The 12,500-nt window shown below is 46.0% G+C and overlaps 1 protein-coding gene across 1 annotated transcript in view; it reads left to right on the top strand.

Annotated features, from left to right (window-relative positions):
• The window catches only part of LOC134456583 (voltage-dependent T-type calcium channel subunit alpha-1I-like), a 401,906-nt gene that overhangs the window by 206,977 nt on the left and 182,429 nt on the right, over positions 1-12,500 (top strand). Inside the window, exons 9-10 of the mRNA XM_063207987.1 lie at positions 5,554-5,797; positions 10,009-10,427. Coding sequence (XP_063064057.1) covers positions 5,554-5,797; positions 10,009-10,427 — 663 coding nt within the window. The remainder of the gene's footprint in view (positions 1-5,553; positions 5,798-10,008; positions 10,428-12,500) is intronic.

The raw sequence follows: 12,500 nt of genomic DNA on the forward strand, positions 1-12,500 counted from the left end.
TCTGGATGTTGGGTGTGATCAGCCCACCTGTATGTGGATCATTTGAAAAGTCAGAGAGGTCCAGTGAAAAAAAAGTAAATGAAAAAAGTAATTAAAACTCTCAAGAACAGTCTGACATTCTGAATTTCCACACAAAATGATTGACAAATAATCTGAGGAGTCTTCAGTCTTCAGGGGTACAAAGGATAGGCTCCAGAGCCCAGAGAGTAACCATAAAATAAATGAATACCTTGAAATTATGAAGAAATGTGCTGAAAAGAGTTGGACATTTGGGTATGACTGGTTCATCTGCTTGTGAGTTTGAAAGTGCTGCAAAAGCTCAGAGGTACCCAGGATAACAAACAGGGTTGCCAGATGAGACTGATTTCCAGCCCAAAATGTGCTCAAAATCTGCCTGGAAGGAATAAATCCCACCCAACTTGAACTAAATTCTATTGATTTCTATGCCCAAAAATGTGCAAAAAAAACCCTGCCCAAATGCCCTTTTGGCCCATTTTTACCCGCAGACGGCCTTCCTAAGCACAATTGGGCGGAAACCACCCAATCTGGCAACACTGACAACAAATCCAAAGAGGCTCAGTAAAATAACTACGTTTTCAATAATAAAAGATAGCGGGAAGAAGAACTCTGAAAAGGCAGAGTGAGAGCTATATCTTTACTACTGCATTGGACTTTTGGGTCTGACTGGTCAGTCTGCACGGTTTGGAAGTGTTGCCCATGGCTCTGAGGTACAAAGCATAATATACCCAGGGAGGACCAATTTCATGAATAATGTATAATTCTGGAGAACTGTTCCAAGCATTCACAGCACTCTGAGGTGTCACACAATATTCACTCAGATTTATGAGTCTACGCATGGCGTATGTACAGCTCTGGACTTTTGATCTGGCTGGTTGTACCTGTGGGTTAGAAGGAGAAGAACTGTCTGATGCATTAAAAATAATGCTTTGAAACATTAAGAAGTGGTATCACACATCTGTAATTTGGAAAAGAACTACAGCGAGCTATGAATCTTCACTACTGCTGCAGACTTGTGTGTGACTTTTGGCCTGTCTGTGGGTTTGGAAGAGCTGGAGAGGACCAGGTGTACTGAGGTTGGATAACTAACCCAGAGAGAGCCAGCTCAATAAAAAAAATGAATACAATTCTGTCAAACTGCTGTTCTGGAAGATGAATCATGTGGAGTTATGAGCCTTAAGTAGAGCTGGACTTTTGGGTCTGACTGGTCAGCCTGCCTGTGGGCAGAGGTGTCAAAAGTGAAAGTTAATATAAATTCATCATGGTGTAAGTACCTGTACAACACTAGCCCATGACATTACATAGCTGTTGCATTGTACCTAATGAGATAGGTTTACTGTTTTGTTACTGAAAAAGACTAAAAATCTAACAAGAACCCACCACAAACTTGATCCAACCAGCGTAGACTCAGCTGATGGTAAAACAAGTAGGACATAGGTCTACTGGTTACTCGGATAATTTACCTGTGCTGGAATGACAGTTTCTTCTTGTACTTTTACTTTTACTCTTTCTTTTGACTCCTCTGTCTGTGGGTTTGGGAATGCTGCAGAGGTCCCAGAATACTGAGGATAACAAACCCAGAGAGGACCAGTAAAATGAATAAATGAATACAATTCTGAAGAACTGTACCACGAACTACACAACTATCACTCGTAGTTAGAGTCCACGAACAGTACAGCGGCGGACCTTTGGGCTGATCGGTCTTGCCTGTGGGTTTGGAAGTGCTGTAGAGTGGCCCAGGAGAACCGAGGTTGGATAACAAACCCAGGGAGGCCCAGTTAGTGGGGCATTTTCCCCGCATCTCTCAGTGGCTGTGAGTATCGATTGGATCTGTGGGGATAAACTGCAGTAGTTTGTCTTGTTGCCCGATGGGCAAGAGGAGAAAAGTGATCCGTCACTCCCTTTTGGAGGTCACTTCCTCACGTTTTCCCCTTGCTCATTCTCTTTTGCTCCTGGCCTCATTCTTTCTTTCTTTCTTTCTTTCTTTCTTTCTTTCTTTCTTTCTTTCTTTCTTTCTTTCTTTCTTTCTTTCTTTCTTTCTTTGTCTTTCTTTCTGTCTTTCTTTCACAAACCCGCTGTCTTCCCTCCCCCCCTCTCTCTCATTGCCTTTCTCTCTCCTCTCTCTCTCTCTCTCTCTCTCTCTCTCTCTCTCTCTCTCTCTCTCTCTCTCTCTCTCTCTCTCTCTCTCTCTCTCTCAGCCTTTCTCTCTTTCATTTGACCTATTCCTCTATTGCTTAATAATACAACCTAGCTTTCTCATGTATTTATCATACTCTGTCTGTTTCTCTCTATTTCTAGCTTTTGTTTTCATTTCTCCGTGTGTTGTCTTTCCCTCTCTTGTTCTCATTACTTTCTTTGCTACCTCTATTCTCCATTTTCTATCTCTACATATTAAGCGGGCTTGCGGAGCAAGGACCATGCAGAGCATGGCCCTTGCAGAGCAAGGCCCGTTTATAGTAATCTCTAAGTCCTGTTTCATTATTTATTATTGGTCTTGTGCAGGGATCTCCTCCTAGGCCTTTCGAGATAGAGACACCGTTCAAACACTAAAACGACCGGCTCGGCTTGGAGATCGCGTATACTAATAGGCTTTTCCGTGTCTCTTGTCGTTTTCCCGTTTTTGGCGATTTTGTGAAAGCCTGGGTCCCCATTGAAAATAGTGGTGGAACCTCCATGAACCAAAGTTCCGCCACTCTAGAGATTAGAGTGTAGGAGGCTTTTTCAGTCATAAAACATCAACACTTTCACCTAGAAGTTTAGTTGACGCGTTGTTAGCGAGCTCTATGGGATATCTCCAAATTGTCAAAGTTTCATCTCCCAACTCCCAATACTTTTTAAATGGCAGGTTTGTAAAAAAAACAGACTTGGCTCTATGGAGAATCCCAGTCTTTGGAAAAGTGCATTTTTCAAGAGATCAGCGCATGTCCCACACGGAGGTCCATTTGTGCCTGAAAAATTTAACCTATAAACTTCATTTAAAGACTGTTAGAGAGATCACAAGCATGACTCCGATCTGTGAAAAGGACACGTGCCAACTCCTTTTAGTTTTTTTACAACGATGTTGTAAAGACAAAAAACTCATTCTCATTCTGGCCTCTGCTTAGAGGACAATACTAACTGCCATTACAGTCAATCAGAACAGGTGCAGCCAATAAAGTGTTCCATTTCAACTGTCACTGTCTCAAGATTCTATTCTTAACGAGCAGGTGCGAGCAAGCATTCTAGAAGTCTATTGTTCAGCTCTGCAATGCAATGTAATATAGTCTTGCTGGACTATGCATGACAATTAGCTGCTTGGCTTAGTGGTAATGCATGCCGCTGCATTAGAGAGATAGAGGTTGAGGGTTCGAATCTCACCCGAAGCCATGTTGATTTTCTAAATTGTATCATATGCAGCGTTCCTTGGCCGACTTAAAATGCCATGTATATCATTTAGTATGGATGGCAAATGTGCTGAATTACAGATATTGAGGTTGGGGGTTCGAAACCCAGTCAAAGCCATGTTGATTTTCAAAATTACATCATATGCAGTGTTCCTCGGCCAACTTAAAATGCCATGTATGTCATTTAGTATGCATGGCAAATGTGCTGGATTACAGATATGGAGGTTGGGGATTCGAATCCCAGTCAAAGCCATGTTGACTTTCAAAATTATATCATATGCAGTGTTCCTTGGCCAACTTAAAATGCCATGTATGTCATTTTGTATGAATGGCAAATGTGCTGAATTAGGGATATGGGGGTTGGAGGTTCGAACCCCAGTCGAAGCCATGTTGATTTTCAAAATGATATCATATGCAGTGTTCCTTAGCCAACTTCAAATATCATGTATTGTATGTCATTTAATATCAATGGCAAAGGGGTTGGATTACAGATATGGAGGTTGTGAGTTCTAATCCCGCTCGAAGCCATGTTGATTTTCAAAATTATATCATATGCAGTGTTCCTTAGCCAACTTAAAATACCATCTATGTCATTTAGTATATCCCCAAAACGCAGAGCTACAACACTTTTAAGATGGCTGAATCCAAGATGGCTGAATTGTTTGGCCCATAACTTCTGACTGGGTGGATGGAGTTTTTCCAAGATTTCTTTTAGCTTTGTTTTCTCAATAGTACTTTGTTTCATCTCTGCCCCAAAAGGCAAGCCCGCTTCCAGCATTTTCTGTGAGAATGCATTTCTAGTTTTCATTGCTATTCATGCCATCTCTTTCTCCCTTTGTCTCTCTGTCTCTCTGTCTCTGTCTCTCTGTCTCTCTGTCTCTGTCTCTCTCTCTCTCTCTCTCTCTCTCTCTCTCTCTCTCTCTCTCTCTCTCTCTCTCTCTCTCTCTCTCTCTCTCTTTTTTTTTCTCTCTCTCCACTCTTTCTTTCTCTGTACCTCTATCTGTATTTATCTTCCCATTCATCTCTCTCCCCATTCTTTTCCCTTTTCAGTCTCTATCCCTCTCTCTCTCTGTTTGCTACTCTGTCACTTATTGCTGTCTCTTTCTCAACCCCCACTTTCTCAACCAGCTCTCCCACGATTTTTCTCTCTATATATTCTCTTTTTGTGTTTCTATTTTCACTCTCTCTCTCTCTCATCTTTCCTCTGCACTACATCATTACCTTGTTGTCTGTCTTGGGTTCCCGTGACTGGTGGTGCTCCTGACTTATTTATTAGGGAAGGGATTTCCTAGATTCCTCTAGCGCGTCACTCCCCTGTCCCCTTGCCCTCTACCTCTCTTCTCAAACACACACACACACCAGACACACGCATGCACACACACACACATACGCATGCACGTATGTACGCACGCACGCAGGCACGCACACACGCATGCACACACACACACAAACACACACAGTTGATTCTGTTGCTGGTTGTGCGAATTTGATTTTAGAGAGTGCACATTCTAGTGAATTCTCTGATCAGAGGGATTGACACATCTCAGACTTTCACCCATATGTCATTGTACATGCGCGCACACACACACGCGGACACACACACACACACACACATACATCGACACATACACACACACCGACACACACACACACACTGACACACACACACACACACACACACACACACACACACACACACACACACACACACACACACACACACACACACACACACACACACACACACACACACACACCGACACACACACACACACACACACACATACACATACACACAGACACACACCTGATTCACTCTGCTTTCTCCTTCTCTTTCTCCTCTTCTCTCCTCCTCTTCCTCTTCCCCCAGATCGGCTCCTTCTTCATGATCAACCTGTGCCTGGTTCAACACACACACCTGATTCACTCTCCTCTCCCCTTCTCCTTCTCCTTCTCCTCTCCTCTCTTCCTCTTCCTCCTTCTCCTCCTCCCCTTCTCCTTCTCCTTCTCCTCTTCTCTCCTCCTCGTCCTCTTCCTCCAGATCGGCTCCTTCTTCATGATTAACCTGTGCCTGGTTCAACACACACACCTGATTCACTCTCCCCTTCTCCTTCTCCTTCTCCTCTTCCTCTTCCTCTTCCTCTTCCCCCAGATCGGCTCCTTCTTCATGATCAACCTGTGCCTGGTGGTCATCGCCACCCAGTTCTCGGAGACCAAGCAGCGGGAGCACCAGCTGATGCAGGAGCAGCGCGCCGCGTGCCTGTCCTCCAGCACCATGGCCTCCATGGCCGAGCCGGGCGACTGCTACGAGGAGCTCTTCCAGCTGCTGTGCCACGTGCTGCGGAAGGCCCGCCGACGCACCTGCGCCGCCCTCCAGCGCCTCCTGGACTGCCCATGCGGAGGACGAGGAGGAGAAGGGGGAGGAGGAGGAGGAGGAGGAGGAGGCAGGGAAGGATTGGCTGTGCCTGAGGCTGGAATGGGGATGGAGGCGGAGGGGGTGGCTGGGGGTGTGGTGGGTGGTGTTGGTGGAAGTGGAGGAGAGGTGCAGTGCGTGGGAAAGGCGGTGGTGGAGAGGGCCAACGTGAACGGCGGAGAGAGGGGACGCCTGCGGCAGATCCAGACAGGTGAGTTGGAGCAATGGGATGGAATGGGATTGGGTTTGGGGTGGAGGGGGAGGGGGAGGGGGTGGCTGGGGGTGTGGTGGGTGTTGGTGGTGTTGGTGGAGGTGAAACTGGGGATGGGGGAGAGGTGGGGTGCGGAGGGGGACAACCGGTGGTGGTGGAGAGGGCCAACGTGAACGGTGGAGAGAGGGAACGCCTGCGGCAGATCCCGATGGGTGAGTTGGAGCGATGGAATGGGATTGGGTGGGGTGAGGTGAGGTAGGGGTTAGGTTGAGGACAGAGGTAAGGGGTAGGTTTAGCCATTTGGGGACTCAAGGCAAATTTAGCTAGGGGGCCCTTCAAATCCTTACTTTTATCAAGGATTGGCATATGGCCAATTGATCTGGGGGCCCCAGCTGTTCAGGGGAGTTGGCTTGGCCCAAGGCATTTGCCTACACATTCCTTTAAAGCCTCCCTTGGACAGAGGAAAAGGGCTAAAGGTAACCTTTTTTTCTTAACGCACCCCCTTACCTGTGTCCAAGATATACCGAGCACCCCCAACCCAAACGTCTACACATTTATACGCACTAAAAAATGATTTAAGTGATTCATTACAATGATTCTTGCTTGAGACTCAATACCTCAATACCTTTAAATGGGGACCAAAATATCTTTTAATTTGGTCTTAATTTTGCCTAATTAGAATGTTAGCTAGCTGAATTTTAGTCACAACCTCAACACAAACAAAATTTCGTGCACCCCCTGAAATCTCTGGCGCAGGGTCTGTTTGGGCTACACTGCCCTACAAAGGCAAAGTGCAATAACTATGCCAACGTTGAAGCTGACAAAATGCCTTCAAATTATAAATAGAAACAAAATAGGTTTGGACCATAAGGATTTGTCACAAGATAAAGGGGATCATTTTCAGTCTAATCTCATTGGGGGACCTATGTCTTAAGGAACGTTTACGGCCCTATTTTAATATTATGCAGTTTCACATGAAATGGTTTGTAAAGAAATGTTTTAATTGTATTGCAAATGTAGTTTCTAAGTTATATTTTCAGGGGACTGAAGGTGGGGTCTGTTGTAAAGTTGACCGCCTTCAGTATTAGCAGAGATTCTTTAAGTATATAGAGATATGCCAACATAATGGGTTTCTATGGGCACCTAATGTGACCAGGTTCCGGACTGCCTAAAGGGGCGTGTCATAATGCTCCTAGCATTGAATAGAACAGTCTTTAGGTCTGCCTAGATCTGCCTAAAGGGGGATCTCCCCCCCTCTCCCTTTGCAATAATAGAACCCGGAAACAATGGGCCAATGGAACCTCTCTCTCTCTACTCTCTCTGGTATTAGCCTAAAGTGCAGGGGGGAATCCTGGTTTGTGTTCATAGTACGGCCCTTGGCGGACTTTGAAGCAGGCTTGTACGAAATTCGAATTGACTGAATTTCAATTCAAAATAATGCCATAATACGAACACTAGGTGGTGCCATTACCTTGAATTTCTTTTAATTTAATCTACACCACCCATTGAAAGTACATAGAACACCACCACCTAGTGTTCGTATTATGGCATTACTTTGAATTGAAATTCTTTCCATTCGGAATTTCGTACAAGCCTGCTGTGAAGTGGCCCCTCAAATGAAAAACGTTTCCCACCCCTGCTGTAGATGTCCCTTTGGCATATAATGAAGCTGTGTGTGTGAGACTGTGTTGTGGGGGGCAGGGAACGGGTGAAATAAAGAACTGTTGAAGACCAAAGAAGTGGCAACGAGAAGAGAGAGTTGAGGGTAATGGAGGGGGCTAAAGAGAGATTGAAGAGCAGAGAAGAGAAGAGGGAAGGCCAGTGTGGAAGTGGAAACGAGAGAGTGAAGGAAGACGAAATGGACAGGATGAAGAAAGAGAAAGAGGGATTTGAGAAGTGACGGGATGAAAGGGAATATGAGGATAGCAGTGTGGAGATAGTATGGGGTGAGATGGGAATCGCAGAGCAGAGCAACCAGGAAAAGATGAGAAGAGAGAGTATTTGAGAAGACAGGAAGAAAGGGCTGACTGGGGCAGAAGGTAAGATGGGGGGCTAGGAGTGGGAAGTGGATGGGAAACCAATTATGTCAAAGGAGTAGGGGAGTACGAAACACACAGGAAGGAAGGAGGGCAGAAAGCGGACTCAATCAAAGCTGGAGAAAAGAAAAGAAGAATAAGCAAGCAAAACTCAATTACAGTATAATGAGATGCAGAGAGAGAGAGAGAGAGAGAGAGAGAGAGAGAGAGAGAGAGAGAGAGAGAGAGAGAGAGAGAGAAAACAGAAAACGAGTGTGGCAGAGGAGGTAGGAGGTTTTATTTCCTTCAAACCCCAGATTGCCTGTTGCACATACTCATTTTTTTTTTTTAACGACTGTCATTTCAATGATGATAAACAGGTCCTCTCGCACCTCATTAAATATGAATGAGGGGGAAAATGAACACTAGTGCAGCACGCACCATTGCAGTGAATTCACCTATATAGTCTTCATTAGACGCCCATTAAAACAACTTCTCTTCTCCTCCCTCGCTTTTTTCTCTTCTTTTCTATTATCTTTGCTTCTCCCCCGTTTTCTTATTAACCATCTTCTCTGTCATCATTTCTTCTAATTTCTCCCCTTCTCCGCTATATTCTTCTCATCTCTTGTCATTACATTCTCTTCTTGTTACGTCTTCTTCTCATCACATTCTCATCAACTCTTTCTCCTGTAATTTCTTCACTTCACTTCTATTATCTTCTATTATCCATCCTCTTCTGTTCTGTTCTCTCATCTTTTGTCTATTTTCCACTTCTCTTCTCTTCTCTTCTCTTCTCTTCTCTTCTCTTCTCTTCTCTTCTCTTCTCTTCTCTTCTCTTCTCTTCTCTTCTCTTCTCTTCTCCTCCATTCTGCGGGGAGGAGGAGTCTATAACCCATTTGTTTTCACGTTGTGAGAGGCTAGGAGGTCTTTTTCAGTGGCTCAGGGGGGCGTTGGGAGGGTTTGGAGAGGGGTTCTCGGAATCTCTTTTCATTAGTGGGCCTAAATACAATGCAAATGTCAAGGAGGTCTGTCTGGTAAATTTTCTATTAGGCGTGGCAAAGTTGGCTATTTTGCTGACCCGCAAGCAGAACATGCTGAACCTGGTGTCTGTACACAGTAAATTCTGCAGTGCTCATTTAACACTCATAGAGTTGATTTGACATCATCTGGACTTAAATGAACTCTCTAAGTGTTGAATTAACACCGCAACATTTACTGTGTAGAGCAGGGGTCCCCAAACTTTTATCTCTGGGGGCCACATTATCGTTCCTGACTGTGACCATGGGCCGGGATCAATCATGTGGGCTGTATACTAGGCCCCTGCCTGTTATAGCCATAATTTCTAGCACAAAATAGTTCAGCATTACAAGTGATTTGCAAAATAAGTGAGTACTTCACATGTTTTTCAATTTGAAATACCACAGGTATTCCTTTCAATTTCTATTAACCATGTAAAAATAGCAAGGAAAGGTTAGGAAAAAGGGACATGGCGGGCCGCATCCGGCCCCCGGGCCTTAGTTTGTGGACCCCTGCTGTTTTTTGGGAATGGCTAAAAGTCGCATCACTGTGGAATACATGTACTATCACTTGGTCAATGAGAAATGGAAATTTGGAGAAATTTTCAAACATTTGGTGTGTGGGGGTGTGTTGTGTGAGGTTTGGGAGAACGGGGAACTGATTATGAATATATAGGGGGGATTGGTCTGTTTGGGCAGTGGCTGTACTGTGCTAATGTATGATCGGGGAATGGCGATAATAAAGGCATTTTAAAGGTCTTCTCTTCTCTTCTCTTCTCTTCTCTTCTCTTCTCTTCTCTTCTCTTCTCTTCTCTTCTCTTCTCCTCTCCTGTCCTCTCTTCTCTCTTGTTATCTGTTCTCCTCTATTCTGCTGTCTCCTCTACTCACTGCTTTCTTTTCATCCTCTGTTCCCTTCTTTAACCCCCTTTTCCCTCTTTCCCCACCCCACCAGCATCCAGGTGTCCACACTGCTCTAAGCCCGAGGCCATCGTCCTCTCTTCAGACAACCCCACCGACATCACCACCACCACCACCACCACCCCATCCAGCAACACCGACCCCTGCCCCTACTGCTCCGCCACCGTGGCCCTCCTCGACGGGGCGGTTCCCGGCGGAGACAACCCAACCAATGGGGACAAGGGGGCGGGTGCTGGCGGGGAGACGGACGGCAAGGCCGACCAATCGGAAGGCGGAGATGGGAAAGTCGCCGCCGCCGCGGGGGGCCGATCGTGCAATGGCTGGTGCAGAGCGGTGTGGATGAAGGTGCGCCTCAAGCTCTGGGGCATCGTGGAGAGCAAGTACTTCAACCGGGGCATCATGATCGCCATCCTCATCAACACCATCAGCATGGGCATCGAGCACCACGAACAGGTGGGTTACAGCCAGGTGGCACACACTCATCAACAGACATGCATGCACGCATGCACGCACACACACGCGCGCGCACACACACACGCACACACACACGCACACACACACACACACACACACACACACACACACACACACACACACACACACACACACACACACACACACACACACACACACACACACACACACACACACACACACACACACACACACACACACTATCACAGACAGTCATACACCACCAATAGACAGACTCATATGCTTCAAGACCCTCACAGGCACTCATATTCTACACCACAGACAAGACTCACATGGACTCCATCTCTCTCTCTCTCTCTCTCTCTCTCTCTCTCTCTCTCTCTCTCTCTCTCTCTCTCTCTCTCTCTCTCTCTCTCTCACTGACAAACCACACACACACACACACACACACACACACACACACACACACACACACACACACACACACACACACACACACACACACACACACAGACACCCACAAAGACACACACACACACACCGACACCCACAGAAACACACCGACACACCGACACACACCGACACACACCGACACACACACACACACACACACACACACACACACACACACACACACACACACACACACACACACACACACACACACACACACACACACACACACACACACACACACACACACACACACGGCCCCCCACACACATACTCCTGCAGGGTCTGCTCCTTCTCAGATCCTTTGCTTGTCCAGGCCCCTGGCTTGGCTTATGCTCCTTTCATCTTGGGGTAAACACTCTCATTTTCTCTTCCTGTCTTTCCCCTTGTACTCTGAAAAGTTATTCTCTTTCTACATATCTCTCTCCTCATCTCTCTCTCCTCGTCTCTATCTCCTCATCTCTCTCTCCTCATCTCTATCTCCTCATCTCTCTCTCCTCATCTCTCTCTCCTCATCTCTCTCTCCTCATCTCTCTCTCCTCATCTCTCTCCTCATCCCCTCATCTCCTCATCTCTCTCTCCTCATCTCTCACTCCTCATCTCTCTCTCCTCATCTCTCATCCTCATCCCCTATTCTCTTTCCTATCTCCACTTCAGTTTCCTGTCCTCTAGCCTATACTCTCCTCATCTCCTCACCTCAAGTTCTCTCTTCTCTCCTCATCTCCTCACCTCAAGTTCTCTCTTCTCTCCTCATCTCGTCTCGTCTCGTCTCGTCTCGTCTCGTCTCTTCTCTTCTCTTCTCTTCTCTTCTCTTCTCTTCTCTTCTCTTCTCTTCTCTTCTCTTCTCTTCTCTTCTCTTCTCTTCTCTTTTGTGTTCTCTTCTTCTCTTTTGTGTTCTTCTCTTCTCTCCTCTCCTCTCCTCTTCTCTTCTCTTCTCTTACATTCTTCCTCATCTCAAAAGCTCTCCTCTCCATCCTCTTCACCCTTTACTCTTTTTCATATGATACTGACGCTCTACTGTATAAAACGGAGGTGCTGTAGACTAGAAAGTTCTCATAGAGAGTCAGACGCATCAAGGGACAACTTGACTTCCTAGTTGTAGCTCAGAATTTCCAGAGTTTCCAGTCCAGTTTCCAATGCAGTTCCTAGTGCAGTTCCCAGTGCAGTGCATCTCATGGTAATGTAAGAGATTCTTTAATTATATAGAGATATGCCAATATAATAGGTTGCTATGGGCACCTAACATGACCAGGTTCCGGTCTGCCTAAAGGGCCATGTCATAATGCTCCTAGCTTTGAATAGAACAGTCCTTAGGTCTGCCTAGGTCTGCCTAAAGGGGGATCCCCCCCCCCTCCCCTTGCAATAATAGAACCCGGAAACAATGGGCCAATGGAACCTCTCTCTCTCTACTCTCTCCGGTAATGTCACTGATACAATTTTCTACAACCCATGCATATACTTGAGTCTCATTCCTCCACTCCCCCCCCCTCCCCCCCAGCCCCATCCTTCTTTTGTCTTGTCGTCTATTAGTGTAACCCTCTCGTCACACACACTGAATCCATGTACTGTGTTGTCTCCTACAATTTCCCATCACTCTTCTCAAATTCAAATTCAAAAACTACTTGATTTGGTCATGAG

This window comes from Engraulis encrasicolus, chromosome 1, assembly GCF_034702125.1.
Source record: "Engraulis encrasicolus isolate BLACKSEA-1 chromosome 1, IST_EnEncr_1.0, whole genome shotgun sequence".
In the NCBI taxonomy this organism is placed as follows: Eukaryota; Metazoa; Chordata; class Actinopteri; order Clupeiformes; family Engraulidae; genus Engraulis; species Engraulis encrasicolus.